Here is a 22,163-nt window from a genome sequence, read left to right as displayed (position 1 = left end):
GCGAATAAAACATTTAATTCGCGAATAAAACATTTAATTCGCGAATAAAACATTTAATTCGCGAATAAAACATTTAATTCGCGAATAAAACATTAAATTCGCGAATAAAATAGTTTAATTCGCGAATAAAACATTTAATTCGCGAATAAAACATTTAATTCGCGAATAAAACATTTAATTCGCGAATAAAACATTAAATTCGCGAATAAAATAGTTTAATTCGCGAATAAAATATTAAATTCGCGAATAAAATAGTTTAATTCGCGAATAAAACATTTAATTCGCGAATAAAACATTTAATTCGCGAATAAAACATTAAATTCGCGAATAAAATAGTTTAATTCGCGAATAAAACATTTAATTCGCGAATAAAACATTTAATTCGCGAATAAAACATTTAATTCGCGAATAAAACATTTAATTCGCGAATAAAACATTAAATTCGCGAATAAAATAGTTTAATTCGCGAATAAAACATTTAATTCGCGAATAAAACATTAAATTCGCGAATAAAATAGTTTAATTCGCGAATAAAACATTTAATTCGCGAATAAAACATTTAATTCGCGAATAAAACATTAAATTCGCGAATAAAATAGTTTAATTCGCGAATAAAACATTTAATTCGCGAATAAAACATTTAATTCGCGAATAAAACATTTAATTCGCGAATAAAACATTAAATTCGCGAATAAAATAGTTTAATTCGCGAATAAAACATTTAATTCGCGAATAAAACATTTAATTCGCGAACAAAATAGTTTAATTCGCGAATAAAACATTAAATTCGTTACTTTGTTAATATTATTATTTTATTTTTTTGATGAATCTAAAAAAAATTAAATATGTCACATATCAGCCACCGTAGAAATAAGAAGATGATTCGTGGAAGTGCGTCGGAAATGAAACGCCTAAACTATACGGGAGCTAAAACGGGAATTTCCCTTACAACATATTAGGGAATGAACACACCCACAGACCCAAGAGGTTTATTATAGATTTATTTGCAGATGCAGGTGATGATCTGACTATGATAATGGCGACGACGTTTAAACATAGTATAGCAAAATATACTTAAGCTTCCGTTTTACACTTTTAATTAAACAAGAGCGAAGGCCTATATACATGCAGCAGATTGAAGTTTAATTTTTGTTGCAGCACTGGTTTGACCCACAACAATATCAATATATCAATATATATTTTATTAACATTCACCAAACAAACTGGTATAGTTAATATTTACAAATACAAATATTTACAATTGAAATTGCAATATTAAAGTTACAAGTACAAATATTTACAATTATAGAAGAAATATAAATTAGTCTTAATAATAATAGACAATATTAATAGTGGCGCTCAAGTCCACGTTACATTGAGCCTATAGAATGAAAATATGACAGGGGGTCGCTGCTCTAAGCCCAAATGGGAACTTTGTTATTATCTATAAGTCCATGTTCGTTCGTGAATCAAAAGCTGATTTGACGAATTTGGTTATTGGAGTAATACTGTCAAAATCACTTGCACTCATTATAAGTTTGAAAATGTCAGTGTCTACCATACACTGTTAAAAATGAACGTTAATTTACAGGGAAAAAATACAATTTTTACCGTTTTAAAACAATTTATATACAAAAATACGGTGAAAAATTAGGAATTTTACATTTTCCTGTATATGTAATGTTTTTATCAAATATCCCATTTTTTTACGATACAATATACAAAAGTAAAAAATAACTGTAATTTTAATGCAATTTACTGTTTATTTACAAATAAAAACATAATTTTGAACGTTTTCTTACAGTTTCTTTTAAAAGTACATTACCGACACTGTTAAAAATCGTCAGAATGTTAATTTGCAGGTAAAAATACGGTTTTTACCATATTTAAACAAAGTTTACACAACATTATGGTCAATAACCGTAAATTTACAATTTCCCGTACCACAATTGAAGTGACAGTTAATTTACATGCAAATTAACAGTTTGTCCCGTTTTTAAAACAATATATACAAAAAAAGACGTTAAAAAATCAGCAATTTTACGTTTTCCTGTAAATGTAATGTTTAGTTTATTTTTTAACGATAACAATATACAAAACTAAACAAATTACTGTAATTTTAATATAATTTTCTGTTTATTTACAAATAAAAACATACGTTTGAACATTTTCTTACAGTTTCTTATAAAAGTACATTACGACACTGTTAAAATCGTTAGAATGTTAATTCACAGGTAAAAAACGGTTTTTACCATATTTAAACAAAGTTTACACAACATATTATGGTCAATAACCGTATATTTACAATTTCCCGTATCACAAATAAGTGAAAGTTAATTTACATGAAAATTAAACAGTTTTTCCCGTTTTTAAAACAATTTACACAAAAAAGACGCTAAAAATCAGCAATTTTACGTTTTCCTGTAAATGTAATGCTTAGTTTATTTTTTAACGATAACAATATACAAAATTAAACAAATGACTGTATATTTAATGTAATTTACTGTTTATTTACAAATAAAAACATGCGTTTGAATGTTTTCTTACAGTTTCTTTTAAAATTTCATTACAGACACTGTTAAAATCGTTAGAATGTTAATTTACAGGTAAAAATACGGCTTATACCATATTTTAACCAATTTTACACAACATCATGGTCAACAACCGTAAATTTACAATTTCCCGTACCACAATTGAAGTTCAACGTTAATTTACATGAAAAATTAAAAGTTTTTCCCGTTTTCAAAACAATTTATATACAAAAAGACGCTAAAAATCAGTATAATTATACGTTTTCCTGTCAATGTAATGTTTCGGTTTTTTTACGATGTAATGTGCAAAATTAAACAAATGACTGTATATTTAATGTAATTTACTGTTTATTTAAATATAAAAACATGCGTTTGAACGTTTTCTTACAGTTTCTTTTAAAAGTGCATTACTAACACTGTTAAAAATTGTTAGAATGTTAATTTACAGGTAAAAATACGGCTTATACTATATTTGAACAAATTTTACACAACATTATGGTAAACAACCGTAAATTTACAATTTCCCGTACCACAATTGAAGTTCAACGTTAATTTACATGAAAAATTAACAGTTTTTACCGTTTTCAAGACGCTAAAGTCATCAATTTAACGTTTTCCTGTCAATCTAAAGTTTAGTTTGTTTTTTAACGATACAATCTGCAAATTTATAATTTAATTTTAATGTAATTTATTGTTTATTTACAAATAAAACATACGTTTAAACCGTTAAAATATTAGTATGAAGTTAATTTACAGGTAAAATATGACTTTCACCATTTTTTTTTTTTTAATTAACACCATCACTGTTAAAAATATCAAATTAAATCATAATATAAATGTGAATTGATCCTACCGCAGGTAAAAACACATAGGACCCTAATTGTTTTTCAACATTATACTTCACTTTTTAAGTGTTTTGAGATATATTTTCATAGTTTTATAGAAGCAAACTATTCCGTTATTTTACGGAACATTCCGGCAGCAGGGTTACGGAACATCCGTAAATTGTAATTTATTCATTCCGTAAAACTTATTCATTAAAAATACAGAATAAAACGAGGTTTCTTACGGAAAATATTCCTTAAAAATACAGAATATTCGTAATATTCCGTAGAGTTTTAACGGTAAATATTCCAAACAACTCGGAATCATTCCGTATTTTTACGGAATTAATGTTATTTTACAGAAAAATATGGATGTTCTGGTAAATCCGTAAATTTACAGAAACAAACAAATAAAAATGTATTTTCTTTTTGAAAACCCGTAAGTTCACAGGTCTCCTGTAATAATACTTTATAGACCGTTTTCCTGGGTAATTATGCATAATTGATTGAACTGAGGATGCGATGTTAGTATCAGAACACCACATTCAGAGGATCAGCCCCCGGGGCGTAGCCGTTGCGCGCTGTAATGAGACGTATATCGGCCGATAGGACTTGAAGAAGACGACCGTGGCGTCGAAGTGTTTTACTTTGATAAGTTTGCTAGATCGCTTCTTTGCTGGTCAACTTTAACAGAGACAGGCAAGTAAACGCTAGTTGTTTTAGTTCACATGGTTTAAGTGCATGGTACGATCTAAATGCCCATGTACCGGTACCATAGATCAATGCTTATCTTTCTGTGGGTCATTTGGGTCAGTTTCTCAAACTTCAATTTCGGGTCAGTTTTTCAGTTGCACAACTTGCAGGAGAATGTGGACCAGACAGTAGGCCTACTAGTGCTAGTAGGCCTAGTGGCAGTACAATAAACATGCCAATTGTTCGACCTACTTGTAGCATTTGTGGTAAACAGTCAAGCACTATTAAAAAGTATGTAAATCATTGTAGAAGTCACATCCATGACAGAAATTCAAGATTTCCTTGTTGTGTTCCCACATGTATATGGACATGTTATACTTACAAAGGGCTAACGTCCCACATTTTATCTTTCTTTACTTTAAATAGGAGATTCACCATTTGACACTAACAAGTTCTCACTGACAATAAATGGGAAGGTAGTCTAGTCATTGATCTCATCACCAACCAGCTGTCAGCATTGGCCCTGTGGTTCTCTACATTCTACGTCTTTAACTTCGAGTACCCTGAGAATATCGGAGCAACATTGGAATTTATTCAGAGGTAAGATTATATATAAGGATGTTTATTTCTCTGCTTCATTTGCTTTGAGGTGTTGTGTGATGTGTTTTTCATTATTAACATTTTGTACCGCCCAACACATTATGGATTGGATGAACTGAGGGTGCAAGAAGCTATTTCACAATTTATTTGAAACTTTTGCAATAATTTTGAAACTTTTATAATAGATTTGAGGAGTTTTATGTAAAATGATCATAGGAATTCAAATAATGTGTCATTCATTACTGGTTTCATTGTACATGTACTATTGTAGCCCTTGTAGCTTTTTAATTATAATAACAATGATGAAAACTAAATAATGTGCATATTTTGATTGCTTCCAATGTCTGATGATATTTTTTTTAATAGTATTTAGTAATGCTGGAAACAAGTTAAATTATTCATTTTATTATTGGCAAATCTGCTGTATAGATTTCAACAACAGTTCAAATGGACAAATTGCTGTACCTGAATCCAACCTTAACATTAAACAGAAACACCTGAATCATGTGATCATCAATCAGTGTCAGTTGATGTGTATGGGCCTGTAACTAGTGGGAAAATCATAATTTGTAGAGTGGTTAGTCCACAGTAGGTCAAAAATGTTAAAATTATACAGTCCTTCAAAATAAACTAATATGAAAAATCCACGTAGTGCATAAGTTTCAACTTAAATACCTTTCGTTGTAATAATTTAGTGCAAAACCCTTTTGATATATGAATGAACCATATTCTTAGATGTTTGTGACTTATGTTAACAGCATTCAATGTCTATGAAAATCTTTTACATAGAATATTATTCAATAATAAAACTACAAATTACAATGTATTGTCACTGATATTGAATGAACTGATATGAATGTATGAATTTGATTTCAGGTGCTTCCTTGGCATCAACCCTAGTCAAGGGTCCAAGGGAAGTAAAAAGAAAGGCAAGAAGACAGCCGTTCATCCACAAGTCCTCCAACTATGTAACAAACTGAAAGACTTTGAAAGTGATTGGCTATAGACTTTGAAATTGAACGGATAAAGGAAGCTATATCTTATCATCTAAATCATCAGATGTCGAATTGATGTTTACTGTTCTGAATTATGTATTCTGTTCAGAGTAGGTTGTTGCATATATCTATATCAACAATTGAGAAATGTGACTGGTTACTAGAGCTATGATTGGGTTCAAACTTCGGCAATCGTGAAACAAAAGTGCTGGTTCAATATTGCGCCACTGTTTATTGTGTAATACACGAACAATACGTGGTCGAACCAGTTGCAACACACCAGTTGCCCAAGTAGCCAATCATAGTGAGACTCACAAATAAGGGAGCTAAAAGTATTACAAATGAACTGATAGTTCACCAGTGAGAGACATGGGCTACTCTATGGCAAAACTCAAGACAGATTGATAATTCCACTCAAAACTAATTGAAAAGTGATCAATGCTTTTTGTCTAGCATTACTGTGATTAGTTCTACAGTACCGTACCATTAATCATGTTAATTGTACAGACTAGTGACCAGGAGATTCTGGGTTCAAATCATACCACCAGCACATTGCTTACTTATGGAGTGAGTTTGGGTTGGGACTTGGCCTCTGTCATCAAGTATTTATTCTAGTCTTTGTAATCTGTTTAAGTCATGGAGTATTATGAAGATACCAAGGAGTATTCAATGAACAAATTCCAAGAGAGGAATTCACAGTGCAGGCCTATACACGATTTTCTATGTTTGAGTTTATATTTTTGGCCTCACAAAAAGTTTGTGAAAGTTTTAAGGGGGAGCCGACCCTTCGTGCACCTAGCGGTACTACTCTAGGCTGTATTGTGAAGAATTGGGAAAGGCTAGAAAATGAAAGTTGCTATGAATATAGCTAAGGTTTTGCCATCCTTCCTATGTAGTTTGATTTTGTTTAGCTTTTATTGATTTTCGCATATAGTGTCAAATGTTCAAAACTTTTGTTTTTCGAACATTTTACACTCTCGAAGAAAATTTGTAAAAGCTAAACAAAATCAAACTTCATAGACATGATGATGGTAATCTTGGCTATAGTCATGGTAACATTGGTTTTTGTAGCACTTCCCAATTCTTCAGAATATAGTCAGGAATACTGTTAGTAATTAGGTGCATGAAAAAAAACCGCGAAGGGTCAGCTCCTCCTTAAGTTGATGAAAATATAAAAGATATCATTAAAAAGATACCAAGGAGTATTCAATGTACAAATTCCAAGAGGGGAATTCACAGTGCAGGCCTATACATGATTTTCTATGTTTGAGTTTATATTTTTGGCCTCACAAATTATATGAATTTAGTGTAAAGTTGATAAAAATATCAAAAATAGCATTAAGAAGATACCAAGAAGTATTCAATGAACAAATTCCAAGAGGGGAATTCACCGTGCAGGCTTATATACATGATTCTCTATGTTTGAGTTTATATTTTTGGCCTCACAAATTATGTGAAAGTGTAAAGTTGATAAAAATATCAAAAATAACATTAAGAAGATATCAAGAAGTATTCAATGAACAAATTCCAAGAAGGGAATTCACAGTGCAGGCCTAGGCCTATACATGATTTTCTATGTTTGAGTTTATATTTTTGGCCTCACAAATTATGTGAAAGTGTAAAGTTGATAAAAATATCAAAAATAACATTAAGAAGATATCAAGAAGTATTCAATGAACAAATTCCAAGAAGGGAATTCACAGTGCAGGCCTATACATGATTTTCTATGTTTGAGTTTATATTTTTGGCCTCAAATTATGTGAAAGTGAAGTTGTTGAAAATATAAAAATAGCACGTTATTTATATTGCTATTGCTATTTGTGTCAATTCATATCAAAACGATGGACTTGGTCTGAGAATAAGAAATCAGATACTCTTAGTTAATCATCAAGGCCTACTTTTACTTATATTTCACTTCCTAAAAATGCTACCAAATTTGTAATAATTAAATGCTTATTTACTTAGTTACACAGGAAATAAGTCAACTTAAGCTGCGTTCTCACATGTATTTAAATCCAGGTTTATCTTTATCACCTATAAATCCGCTGCAATTAAAATAAATCCGATAGAATCTCTGCACGTCCAGACAGTCAGGTTTAGTGCCTAAATCCAATAAGCTTAAACCCGGGTTTAGACTATGTGCTATTTGAGCATATTTCCTTAGAACTTTCGATTATACGAAATGTACAAGTGTGCACATGACAATTTTCGATGTTTTATCTTCAAGTTCAAAGCAATACTTTGGCACGAAAATACCCGTTGTTGAAATTCGAATGATATAGGCCTACAGCATGATGAAAATTTGCCCTTTCCTCTGCTGCCCCGAATAGCTAAAAACGTTGACCGTGACTTTTATATAGTAGGGGCCTAACGCGATCAAAATATGAAACATGAAATTCTAAAATTTATAACTCAACTCGTAATACCTGCTTCCATCATGAAATCGGCACCCTATAGGCATAATACATGTAATAGAGTTCGCTTCTATCTAAACTGCGTAGTTCAATGGGCATTATGTTAGTTTTTACCCTTAAACCCGACAGCTCTACGAACACCGTTCATACACAGCGGATTTAAGCTTAAACCCGCTACTAACCCTGGTCAAAAGCAGGGTTAAATTGGCGGATTTAGGGCTCGATAAATCTGCTAGACTTAAATCCGATGATCGTTCAGACAGCAATTTAAACCCGCCGCTAAATCCATCTGAATTTAAACCTGGGTTTAAATGTCTTAAACCTTACTGTGTGGACACGACTAATCTTTTTAATTTCATTTTCATACTCTGTATTATTGTACCAAAAGTCGTTTTGATATAGACTGACAGATTTACATGTATATTGATACATTGTATTTGTTGCATGTGTAAGTTTCGAGGGTTTAGTTCAACAAAGGGCTCTCTGCATTTTGAGGAAACCAATGTTTATAAGATTTTACTGATCTTGTTCATCTGTTTGTTGTTGTTTATCTCAGCTGTGCTGATTAATAAACAGATTGTGAAAACACCTTCGTGTGATTTGTTGTTTATTCCTTTTCAAATTAGTTTGCTGAGTACTCACAGCATGAATGTGTTACGAAGGCATGATTTATAACAATTAATGATCAGTCAACAACTTTAATTTTCAGATGTTTATTTACGTTACCTGTAGCAACGTCTGCAATTAAACGTAAATAAACTAGTTTGTATTGTAAATTTTGCAGTACAAACCTGTGTTTACGTTACTACCTGGAATATACAAATTGAATGCGAAATAACGGCCTCACGTGGAATATACAAATTGACTGAAATAACCGCCTTCAACGCTATTTTACAGTACAATAGTTTATTTACGTTACTCCCTGAAATAACGTCTTCAATGCTATTTTTTACAGAACAAAAGTTTATTTACGTTGCTACCTAGAATATACAAATTGACTGTGAAATAACGACCTGACGTGGAATATACAAAGTGACTGTAAAATAACCGCCTTCAACGCTATTTTACAGTACAATAGTTTGTTTACGTTACTCCCTGAAATATACAATTTTACTATGGAATAACATTCTGCCACGTTTATTTACAGTAGAACTGAAATTATACACGATCTCAGTAAAATAACATCTATCATGTATGTTCACGCCAACTGTTAAATAACATTAAAACATCGTTTGTTGACATTGTCAAGCGTCATTTTACCTAAAATGTTGTTAATTAAGAGATAGTATAGTGTTATATTACGGCTGAAGATGGCATTTATACTGCCCAGATACTCCAAATAACGGGTCATTTATGTAGAAAGTACCATAAAATAACACTGTTATCGTTAATTAACGTTGTTATTAGAATTTAAGGACCTCTTAAAAAACGTTAAAAGTCGTATTATTGCATTATTCCACTGTTAATTTACCAGTAACGGGCACGAAGGAAAAAACCCGGTTTTTAGGAGAAAACGTACAACCGTTAAAAAATCAAACGAATTGTTCAATTAACGGTCAATTCTTGTTTATGGTTGCTGTATTTTACCGGTAAAATACCGGCGTCCCAGCTGCCAGTATTTTACCGGTAAAATACAGCATCCGTTAAAAAATCAAACGAATTGTTCAATTAACGGTCAATTCTTGTTTACGGTTGCTGTATTTTACCGGTAAAATACTGGCAGCTGGGACGCCGGTATTTTACCGGTAAAATACAGGTTTTTTTCTAACAGTGTACCATCTATCATACATTTCATGTATTGTAGATAATAAATCTTGGCGAGGGTTGGTATAGAAAGGACATATCATTACAAAATGAAATTCATCCTCCACCTTATTTAAATTACAAAGTGTACAAATTCTATTCTCTGGATTAATTTTTGGAGAGAAGTGACGCCCCTTTTCGATCATGAGATTATGTGCGCTTATTCTTAATTTACAGAATACAGCCCTGGAAGATCTTTTAGCGATAATAACATAATTTTCTGTACTGAAAGAATTTTTGAATGTACAATATGTTCTGAGTTTAGGACTAAAATTATTAATATGATTAACCCAAAGATTGTTATAGACGATTTGAAGTTTAGATACAATAATTTCATTAAAATTGGAAGCGGTGATCGTATTTGGTTTATCCCAAATGTCAATCCTATTGATAAGGCTAAATATATTTTTTATACCTGTCGACCATGTGAAATTATTAGTACACACTAACTTTCTGTTATCTACAAGTGCTTGAATTACAAGAGAATCATTACCATTCATACATTTTTCGTTTAGCTTCCACCAGTATTTTACAGATAAAGAAAGCATAGTTGTGAGCAGTGGAAAACTACCTAATTCGCCTCTTACTGCATTGTTAGTGGATTTTTATGAACTCCGAGTATAATTTTGCAAACCTTAATGTGAATAGATTCACTTGGAAGTTTATCACATGTTGTAAGAAAGTTTGAGTCGTTCAGTTTGTTTAACAAATATGGTGCCCAAACCTCACATCCATAGCTAAGGATTGGTTGGATGAGGGTCTGAAATAATGATGATGACATGATGAACATGATGCTGACCAAAACGCGTGCGTTTATTTAACGCGCAATACGCAAACACGCGCGTATCACGCAGACACGATAATGGAACATTATCGCGCCAATCATCGACATCCGAGATCCGTATATTTTTTTCGTTCAAAATTGCACGTAAATTTAACAAAAATATGGTAAGAAACCTATAGAAAAACAGAATATTGCCTCTAAATCATCATGGCAATGGATAATGACGGACCGCGTTCATTTTGGGATGTGGATCAGTATCGGAGAGTTATCAAAAGGATAGAAAATGGATACAGGTAGGCCTACGTTTTTAAAACTTGGTGCCAAATTCGGAAGCCATAGCTTCGAAATACTGTAACGGGTTTGACTTCAAAAGAAGTCGAAGTCAAAACCGTTTCAGCACGACCGGGGGGGGGGGGCAAACTTGCTAAAAATTAACCAAACAAAACACGATTTATACATCTTACTTTGGTTCTGTTTTCTTCTAGTAAACTAAACCCCAATAGCTCCCAATTTGCCTAACTTTGGCATTCAAATTGCACATTTTGGGCGCGGCGCATTTGGTCATGGAAAAATAATTATGGGTGCGAGTTCGCGGGACGATAGCAACTTTCCCCCTTTGAAATATTGCCCGGTACGGCGCACCCATCAATGATTCATGCCGGCCCGTGACCAACAAGAAAAGAAAAAAGTAGACCTACCCAGCAAAATACTATAAACGTTTTGGACATCATTCGAAAAAGGTTATAGAAAAGGTTGGAAGAAAATGTCGGGTTTTATTAAAGGGTATATTAGGCCTAAGTGGCATAAAACGTCTTCATAACATTCCAAAACATGTTTTGAAAACGTACTGCAAAATATTCTAACATGTTATTTTTAGTGTAAGTTGACAAGATAGTTGGCAAAAAAATGTGTGCAAAAATTCTTTTACAATAACATTTTGACAACATTTTTAATTATATGTTGTTGCAGTGTGCATGGTGTGCGTTGATACATTTTGTTAAAGTTTTGCGTTTTGCGTAAAAAGTTTTGCGTTTTTAAAAAGTAATAATCAGGTTTTATAAAAGGTCATGAAAACGTTTTGCAAAACGTTTTCATGACCTTTTATAAGTAATAATCGGGTTTTTATAAGTAATAATCGGGTTTTATAAAAAGGTCATGAAAACGTTTTGCAAAACGTTTTCATGACCTTTTTATAAAACCCGATTATTACTTTTTAAAAAACGCAAAACTTTTTACGCAAAACGCAAAACTTTAACAAAAAGTTTTGCGTTTGCTGATGAAACGTTCCAAACTTTCTAACTATATGAAGTTATAAAGTGCATTGCATTGCCGTACGTTAGGCCTATTTCTAATCTTCAAGATCTATTTCATTGCAATATTTCAAACAATTACACTGCAAAAACATTGTTTAGAAATTAAACACTTTTCTAAACACAATTTTGCCTTTACTTTGTAAACACGTTTAGAAGCTAAACATCATGTGTCAAATTTCTGAACATTGGTCAGTGATGGTGTTCAATTTCTAAATTTCTGACATCCATATTTTAAACACAACGTTTCTAAACACATTCTTGCCTTCACTTTCTAAACACTGTTTTTGCAGTGTATAGTAAATGTTTAAATCCACCTTTTTCAACAGATCTTGTGATAATTTCTTGACTATGGTGCAAGAAAGAGCAGAAATTGAGGTGCGCTATGCAAAGAGTGTTCGAAAATGGACTGAAAAATGGTCCGGGATGCTTGAAAAAGGTACGTTTTATAGTTTACTATAGCGTGTAAAATCAATCAATCAATCAAAAAAAAAAAAAAAAAGAAATGAATTTAAGAAAAGCGCAGTGATTTATAGTGCGCTACGCACATGCACAACGCCTAGACGTTGATCCACAAGCCTCAGCACACTTTACAGGTTGTCGCTGACCACTATGGCCCCACGTCATTCCATAAACCATTAAACAACAATTCAGGGACTTTGCTGCTTCAAGAGCGCACACCCTAGACACACCACAAATAACCATCGCAACCAGGATCAGCTCGCCGAGTTTCGTACGGGTTACAACGAGACAAATTAGCAGTGAGTTCCTTGTCCAGGGGAATTTCAAGCTAATTTTTCCACGAGAGCATACTAGGCACCACCAGGGTTCGAACCCGCAAACTCTCGCACCATAGTAGAACGCCTTATCGATTGAGCTAACTTGACTGCGTTATCAATCAATCAATCAATCAATCAATCAATCAAAAATTAGTTAATTAAGAATCAATTAACTTGATCAATCGAACAATCAATACATTAAATTAAACGACCAATTAATAGATCAATCGATTGATCGATCAACCAATCAAACGATTTAATAGAGACGCCACTTGTTTTTTTTTTTGTTTTTTTTTTTTTGCCTGAATTCCTTTAATTCGAACGGAATTCAAAGTCTAAATTTTCCCACTTTTTACTCTAAATTTATTTCAAGTTTTTTTTACAAGTTTCAAGCTTTTTGAGTGGTATGTTGGCATCTCTGATTTCTTGGGCCATCAATCTCCAATCGAATATTTGGATTTTATCCATCTATGTTTTCGTTCAGGTTCCGAGTTCGGAAGCACATTGGAGGCCTGGCGCGCCTGTTTACAGGAAGGATCCATCGTGGCACAAGTACACGAAGATTGCAAAATGAAAATAATGGGTGAAGATGGACCCTTCTACAACATGTATAAGTGAGTATCCAGGAATATCTAGGCGTATATTCAAACAATTTTCCTCCATTTCACGGACTTGCGCCTCCTTGCTTCAAGAATGAGCGAGATGTATTTGTCTTTTCAATAATCACATGACACCAAGATTGTTCTAGTATTTGGTGTCTTGAAATCATTTTTAAATTTTTTTAAAGAGAATCTTTTACGTGATAATTGCGTAAAGGTGCATGCAAATGGAATGTTATTAAAACAAAATCTTCAAATAATATTTATCTTTCAGATGGAAGAAAGAGCATTACCACAAAGGAGCCTTCGGAAGCCTGCAAGAAGCGCGCGAGGCAAACGACGGATTTTCGGCTGCGCAAAAAGAATATGCACGACTTCTGACCAAGAGTGAGCGAGCAAAGAAGGTGAAATTTATCAATATAATGAAGAGAGATCACAAAATTAATGTCAACCAATATATCACCACCTCAATACAAGACAAATTATTGGACAGAGTACAGAATGAAGGAATGAACAAGTACCGTAATATCTCGAGTTTAAGCCGCTCGAGATATAAGTCATAATAATAACCTCGCAACATCATTACTCTGTTTCATTTGCATGTCGTAAGGTCTAACTCATATAAATGTTACGGTATAAACGATATGAGCAAGGGAGAGTCGTGATTAAAATAGAACCTAAAATGTCAGATAGTATTTTATAATAATTAGTGGGTTTTATCGGGTTCGCCGTCGGACAAGTTTAGAACTGTCAAGGTTTCGTCAGGAGTAGCTCTGACTTCTTCCCGGGACTTCTTCGGGACAATGTACCTATAAGAACGAGTCATGTAGGCCACCCCTTGCCTACTGCCGATGGCTCTGAAAAGAGCCGTTCACTGAAGACTGTCCCTTGTCAACAGAGAACAAGCAGATCTCGACTATCTGCTAATTTAAAGCTTTGGAAGCTCTGAAAAGAGCCGTTCACTAAAAACTGTCCCTTGTCTACAGAAAACGAGCAATTATTTTATAATGTTTTCAGACCTGTATTTTCAGGTTATAAACTCAGCTAAGGGTATATTGCTGGTCCCTTTGGCTCCGATTCGCAATGTGGAACTCGACCTATAAATCGATGTCTTTATTTTGTTGGTAGGCGTATCACTCTGCCTGTGTGTCGGCGCACAAGGCTCGTCTCTTTGCCGAGGAAGAAACCCACGAAGATTCGGTGAGACCGGAATTCAGGCGTAAACTACAACAACGAGCGGCAAAATTAGCCGCCCAACAAGAGAAGATTAAACAACTGTACCTGAAACGTGTCATGAAGTGCAATGGTCCTCCTAAAGATCGATATGTTCAGGTAAGGACAAAATAATTGTAAGAGGTTTGCTTGTAAATTTGTTTGATTGTTTGTTTGTCGGTCGGTCTCTCGCGGTCTGCATTTTTCTCCAGATTTTAAGATATGTCAAGACACACGCTCACGACGCCACAATGATCAGATCATAATGATCTACACGATTCGTTTATGATTAATTGATTGTCTGATTGATTGTCTGATTGATTGACCGATTGATCGCTATATATAGCTCGACATATCGATTGATTCCTTGATTTTATTGATTCATTAAATCCTTGATTGATCGATTCATTCATTCACCGTAGGCCTACTACATATGTTCGTTCCTCGGATTAGTCGTTCGTTCGTCCATTTATCCATTTATTCATTCATTCATTCATTCATTCATTTTTTTCCCATTCTCATTCAGGAAATGACGGGTGAAATCACCAAATGGCAATCTTTGGAGCGAGCAAGACTTGATATCATTCATGCGCAGTTGATACTTTTCGTTCGATCGCTTGATTGCGGTTCACCTTACAAGTAAGAAATACCATACCGCAAAATATATATTACGCCCAGTTAAAAATTTTCTCTACATTTAGCCTATACCTTCTAAAAGCTTTAACTCGATTAATTCTACGCTTCTAAAAGAAAACGATACAAAATCATCATCTCGTGAGACATTGTGGTCTTTGAGGTACTGTCATCTTGTTTAATGAGCTTCATTTATAAAATGCAAAATTACATTTCTTTTCATATAAAATAACATAACAATGTAGTTTTTTAACCAAACCATATTATACTTTATTCTTCAGAGGTTCAGGTTTTGAGCATCTTGAGGATCTGTACCGGCGATTGGAGGAGAGCATCAGTCACGCCGATTCTCTGAGAGACGTACAGGATTGGGATAGTCAATATGGGACGGGATGCGAGCAACATTGGCCATTCTTTCAAGAGATGGTATGGAAACGCATTGGCTCAGTGATGTGTTTTTCTATTGTTTGTTTGTCTCTCTGACTGTTTATTTGTTTGTTTGTACCTGAGAAAAACATGTAGAATGCATATATTATTCCCAGGTTAATCACGTTTGTATCAAAGAATCCTAAAGATGGAACTTTTGTTGAATGGCATAGCATGGTTCAATTTTTACAAGGGGCTACTTAGGCCTACTCCGTTTCACAAAACCAATAATGAATTGTTAATCACAAGAACACTGATGCAAGTTTTCTTATATATAATATCATTTTCTTTCTTTCTGTGTATTCAGGACATCGAAGAATTGGACGCCGCAGCATACGCAGATGTCGAGAGGAAGACCAGCTTCGGCAATGCCATAATGCAGCGTCGTCGACAGAGACCACATCATCGCAGATCTCAGCAAGCTATGTACTCAAGTGCCACGGACTTTGACGATGAGGATGAGTAAGTGAGAGCGTTTGCTTATAAATGCAAACGACATACGATAGCAATAACATTACTTTACTGAACACATTGGGGCTATCTACCATTGTCTACTGAAGATAGCATTATTTGCGGCTGATGTTATCTATGAAGATAGCATGTTACCGGTAATACTGTTTTACTGAATACGGCACATAGCTATCTACTGAAGATAGCATTATTTGCTGCTGACTGTTACCTTATGAAAATAGCTTTGCTGTTTTACTGAACAAGACACATAGCTATCTACTGAAGATAGCATTATTTGCTGCTGACTGTTACCTTATGAAAATAGCATTGCTGTTTTACTGAACAAGACACATTAGCTATCTACTGAAGATAGCATTATTTGCAGCTGCTATCTTATGAAGATAGCATTAATACTGTTTTACTGAACAATGCACTAGCTACCTATCTTCTGAAGATAGCATTATTTGCTGCTAACTGTTATCTTATGAAGATAGCATTAATGCTATTTTACTGAACAAGGAACATAGCTATCTACTGAAGATAGCATTATTATGTTATCTTATGAAGATAGCATATTAATACAGTTTTACTGAACAAGGCACATGGCTATCTACTGAAGATAACAATAGTTGCAGCTGATGTTACCTTACGAACATAGCAGATCTCAGCAATTGAGAACGTTTGCTTAGAAATGCAAACGACATACGATAGCAATAACATTACTTTACTGAACACATTGAGGCTATCTACTGAAGATAGCATTATTTGCAGCTGATGTTATCTATGAAGATAGCATATTAAGATTTACTGAGAACAAGGCACATAGCTATCGACTGAAGACAGCATTATTTTGCAGCCAACTGTTATCTACTATTGAAGATAGCATATTAATACTGTTTTACTGAACAAGGCACATATCTATCGACTGAAGATAGCATTTATTTGCAGCCAACTGTTATCTATGAAGATAGCATATTAATACTGTTTTACTGAACAAGGCACATAGCTATCTACTGAAGATAGCATTATTTGCCACTGACTGTTACCTTATGAAAATAGCATTACTGTTTTACTGAACAAGACACATTATAGCTATCTACTGGAGATAGTATTATTTGCTGCTGACTGTTACCTTATGAAAATAGCATTAATACTCTTTTACTGAATAAGGCACATGGCTATCTATACTAAAGATATCATTATATGTAACTGACTGATATCTTATGAAGATAGCATTAATACTGTTTTATTATGAACAAGGAATATAGCTATCTACTGAAGATAGCATTATTTGTAGCTAACTGATATCTTATGAAGATAGCATTAATACTCTTTAACGAACAAGGAACACAGCTATCTACTGAAGATATCATTATTTGCAGCTGATGTTATGTTATGAAGATAGCATTGTTTTACTGACCAAGGCACATAGCTATCTACTGAAGATAGCATTATTTGCAGCTAGCTGTTATCTACTGAAGATTACATTAATATTGCTTTATTTAACACAACATTACTGTTTTCCTTACAGCTTTTCAAGTGATAGCTTTGATTCGACATCAACAGAAGGCGAATCTGTGATACGCAACCAAGAACCTCTCCGTACTGACCACGCGTACGGTCAAGACACAACGCACAGACCTCAGCATCAAGTAGTACCTAGTCCCTATCCTAGTAGTCACCACCCGACGCAGTACCATCATCAACCGTCGCAGCCTTATGGCCATCACGTGACAGAGCTATCAAAGCAATATAGCACACAGAATCATCCGCAAAGTTACCCCGTAGAGCAAACAAGAAGTCGCCAAAGTAGACATCACATAAGCGAAGCAAACCAGTACTATACTGTTCAGAAGGAAAGATCGGACCATAAATCAGCTGGGCACCGCCGGCGATCGCGTCATTCTCAACCTCATCCACAACATGATCAGCAAAGTTTTGGAAACAAGCAACTCAATAATCCCAATCCAAGGTCAAAGGCACATAATACGACGGCAAAGGCATACAACACAACGCCAAAGGCATTTAATGCAACGGCAAAGGCATACAATACAACGGAATGGCATAGTTCCCAAGCGTGGCAACCTGTACCTTTCGAGCCCAACCGTGGGAGTACCACGCCCCAACCCGTGATGTTGAAATTCCCGCGCAGAATGTGTCCGCACAGACAAAGATACCGGCCGTAGGAAATTACTTACATAAGATCAGCGAGCACGTGTTATCCCCAAGTAACCATTCAGGAGTACCGGCACAAAGTTATCAGCAAGTGCACGTACCGCAGTCTACTCACCAAGTGCACGCTACTCAGCAAGTAAGCGTACCGCAGTCTAATCAGTATCTTGTGGCCCACCAAGAGCCGGGCTCTTATTATAGTACACAACCTGCACAGCAACTTTCTGGCGACAGATCTCAGCAAACAGTGACTCCACAAAGACAAGGTACGTTTATAGACGCGCGGCATACTGATCGAAGATCAGCCCTTTCCTGTTATTCGAGCTTAGTGCACAAATTCTCTCCACCAAAAATAGGGGTACACCACCCCGTCAGTCCGAAACACCGTCAGTCCGAACCACCGTCAGTCCGACTTTTTAGTTAACGTTAACCCTAACGCTAACCTTCAAAAGTCGGACTGACGGTGGATTGGACTGACGGTGTTTTCGACTGACGGGGAGATCACATGGTCCTTTTGTTTAGCAATTTGTTTGACATGGGTTAGGCCTAAGTTTTGGTCCTCTGTGTGTTCTGGTGTTCCTTTAGGATTGGGCCCCGGGGAAAATTACCAGGGACGAACCCAGAAAACTTAGACCCATGGTGCGCAGCGGCAAGAATAGCCCTAATATCAGAGCATAGGCCCCGGGGTACTCGCGCACTCTCTTACGCCCCTGATTACCTCGTTACCACCGCACCCTTTGTCGATAAGTCCATGCCGCTTTCGGCACTTTTCGGCACTTGACTCTCCACATCTGCGACATTGTTTTTAACAATTTCGTCATTTTTCGTCAACAGCGAACTACGTGCCAAGTTACCAACATGCAACCCCAGCAAGCCAACAGGTGACGCCTACGCAGCTATGGAGCCAAGTGCAGTCATCAAATTTCACGGGAGTCAACATCCCAAGTCAACAGTCCCCGTCAACAGCAGCGTGGCAACACCAAGCGACGGCTACACCACAGAGCTCAGGTTCAACGACGACAGCGTGGCAACGCCAAGCGACCGCTACACCACCGAGCGCAGGTTCGACACCGTCGACGACGTCGTCACAACGTCACGAGCGACATACGACTTTAAACCAGGCAAAACAGTTGCTGCATCTGGAAGACGGTGAATTCATGGTCCGAGCGCTGTACGACTTCAAAGCGAGCACACGAGATGAGATTCCACTGAAAAGGGGTAAGATAAGATGGTCAAAACAGAATTTAAAAAAAACGACGTTGCCTTTCTAACAGGGATGTCAGTTTTCAGGCAATTGCCTGATTTCAAGCCTTTTGCTACTCCAAATTTCCGCACTTTTATTTATTTTCAGCCCGTTTTGAGGCTTTATAGCCCAAATTTACGCGCTTTTTCAGGCTTTTCCTGCCAAGTCACTTCAGGACACTTTCATCCCTGTTTCTAAGTAGTCAATTGTCGATATTTTTAGGCCTTGATCATGAACCAAAACTCAGTATACATCTATGCAAAGGCGACTGTTGTGGAATACTGAGTACTGCCCGAAATCCTTACGGGTCCAACGGGCAGTTTGTGTCTCCGACGGTCTGTTACGTCGAAATGGCGGGTTGCCGAATTTTTTAACCTGACACACCTACGCCCGGGTGAGATTCGAAACTTTGATATAGTATGATAGCAGACTTAGAGCAGAGATCTGAACCGACGTTTTTATTACCACTTTCATTCTGTTTTCTTTATTTCTACTTTTTAGGTGAAGTATTGGTACAAAAAGGCAAACATTCCGAGAATGGTTGGGCGTTTGGTAGGAACCTGGAGAAGACCGGTATCTTTCCAGCCAGCTACGTCCAGGTAGTCCGCTGAACATGTTGAATAGTAACACTGTGTACTCAACATGGTCAACGTGTGGCCGACGGCGGATGACCTACACTTTGGCCGGACCTGGTGCTGAACAACATTCTGAAGGCCATTATGATGCACCTTCGACCGGCAAGTTCTTCCTCAAAGAAAGCGGCAAGTGGAATTGCCCGACGACGTATGGCGACTGGCATCATCACCCGATTCCATAGACTATGCATGCACTGATGGCACTCCTTATAATAATAGGCATGCCTCAGTACGAAATTGCGCCCAGAAGGCCAAGGCCTACAGGATACGCCATTTTTTTTGGCTGGTGGGAATATCAACAACGTAATGAAAAGATATATAATACATAATGGAAGGATGACCAAAAAAAGACTTTGGCCACCCTGAAGAGTAATAACAAAAATACAAAACAGTGCAGAGACAAAGACACCATTTATGTGTATAGACAAAGACATGACCTACAAGTGGGACAGACATTTGCTATATATGTTGGCAACAAAGGCAGATCTAAATAAACCACACTCCCAGACAGTTGAGCAAGTCTGGAAGTACGGACTACAGATAGATACTATTATTAAATAACTTGAATAACCATCAGTACATAAAATAATCACCACTTAATGATAATTCGACAGTATAATTAAGTCTGGCAAATGAAGGTGTCGAATGTTCAAGAAAATGTGAATTTGTACATTTTTGGCTGGTATGGTGGGATGGGGTATTTATTATCTCTCTTTTTTTTATGAGGGAAGGCAAAAAAAACCGGTCAATTAATTACATTATACCTTTCCTATCCCTTTCCCCTATTTCTTCCCTGGCACTGATCCAAACCGGGCTTTCTATGTCTAGAAATTGAAAGGGGCGTATTTAACTATCGTTGTTTACCTATTTGTTTATTAGAGAGATTTTTATATCTTGAAAAAGCCATTAAAAGGAGGGTAATTGAAAACAAAATTTCGAGCGTGGTGATTTTCTCCGCAGTGAGTCGCTTGTTTTACCGAAGCCGAAGCGTTTGCCGAAAAAATGACGCTGCCCAAAATCCTAGAAAATCGGTAATTTCAGCAGATTTGACATTGCTAGCATTTCGACCGCAAGCAGAGTAAAGTGTAGGCTATCTGTATTATTTGGTAAAAACTTGCTCTTCAGATATTCACGAGTTATTTCAATAATCCACTAACCATTGGTAACTAGCTGTTTTTTGACAGGTTCTCTTTCGTGTACTTCGGTAGAAACGAGACCACTAGCTATAAAAAACAAAAACAAGAAGATGACCGAAATGTCGCCCGAAAGCATCGCTTGCCATAGGCGTAGTTCCCGAACATAAATCCATCCAATAATAAAAACCCTTTAAAAAGGGATGTACCGGGACAGGAATGATTTCATGTGAAGATTATATAACAAAAAGTAGATCAGTGATTCCTTTACAATGTACCCATTGCCAATAACTCATCCAAGTTTGTGCCATCAATTCACCTACACCTTTTATAACATTCCAGAAATATTTGTTTTATTGTATTTTCTTTTTTAAATATAAATATACAGTAAAAATAATTTTAAGTGTAAAGATTGTGGTTGTTTGAACATTTTGAGCCAAGTTCCATTTGTTGCTATTCTTTCAACATCAGTCTTTACGTTGTTACATAAATTTGAAAAAAGATGGAATAGATTCCAAACATTTGGTACCAAATGTGATCCTTCTACATCCTCAAGAATTTCGGAAGCTAATTCATTGGCGATTTTGCCCAATAGTTTATGTTACACTCTGTTTTGTATTCTCTCTCACACTATACTTACGTCAAAACTGTCTATATATAGTATAATTGTGATTGCACAAATGAAATTTGTAAAAGCAAACAACATTCGCATCTTTTAGTATAGATTAATTCATAACAATCTGGTTTGAAAATTTAAACACGCAGAATGTTAAACACTATATCAAGAATAATTATTTTTGGAATATATAAACAACAAATATATTATAGGCCTACACATACTGAAACCCAATGCTATTGTATTAATTTTGTTTATAGCATGGTTAAAAACTAGTGATATAAACGTAGGAACATAATTCGTTACATCTG

General features: G+C 35.4%; 1 protein-coding gene and 1 long non-coding RNA gene across 2 annotated transcripts; both read left to right on the top strand.

The window, feature by feature from the left end:
- Nucleotides 1-3,928: 3,928 nt before the first annotated feature.
- LOC140168156 (uncharacterized) lies at nt 3,929-8,165 on the top strand. The gene is made up of 3 exons (XR_011861153.1): nt 3,929-4,054; nt 4,475-4,648; nt 5,525-8,165. It is a non-coding gene; the product is annotated as an uncharacterized lncRNA (long non-coding RNA).
- A 2,686-nt stretch (nt 8,166-10,851) lies between these two features.
- Nucleotides 10,852-20,709, top strand: LOC140167525 (uncharacterized). The gene is made up of 12 exons (XM_072190830.1): nt 10,852-10,937; nt 12,284-12,393; nt 13,218-13,347; nt 13,607-13,736; nt 14,461-14,664; nt 15,071-15,183; nt 15,459-15,603; nt 15,911-16,065; nt 17,585-17,705; nt 18,122-18,491; nt 19,060-19,443; nt 19,970-20,709. The coding sequence occupies exons 1-12, from the start codon at nt 10,852-10,854 to the stop codon at nt 20,077-20,079; spliced, it is 2,058 nt and encodes a 685-aa protein (XP_072046931.1). The 3' UTR covers nt 20,080-20,709.
- Nucleotides 20,710-22,163: the final 1,454 nt, after the last annotated feature.

This window comes from Amphiura filiformis, chromosome 13, assembly GCF_039555335.1.
Source record: "Amphiura filiformis chromosome 13, Afil_fr2py, whole genome shotgun sequence".
NCBI classification, from domain to species: domain Eukaryota; kingdom Metazoa; phylum Echinodermata; class Ophiuroidea; order Amphilepidida; family Amphiuridae; genus Amphiura; species Amphiura filiformis.
The sequence above is the reverse complement of the archived record's forward strand: the minus strand, read 5'-3'. Positions and strand labels throughout refer to the sequence as shown.

Bases quoted from the DNA above. Each gene is read 5' to 3' on its own strand.
- LOC140167525 (XM_072190830.1), top strand. From the start codon at position 10,852: ATGGCAATGGATAATGACGGACCGCGTTCATTTTGGGATGTGGATCAG. The intron at 12,394-13,217 runs GTACGTTTTATA...GTTTTCGTTCAG, and splicing joins GTCCGGGATGCTTGAAAAAG to GTTCCGAGTTCGGAAGCACA. The intron at 15,184-15,458 runs GTAAGAAATACC...TTTATTCTTCAG, and splicing joins GATTGCGGTTCACCTTACAA to AGGTTCAGGTTTTGAGCATC.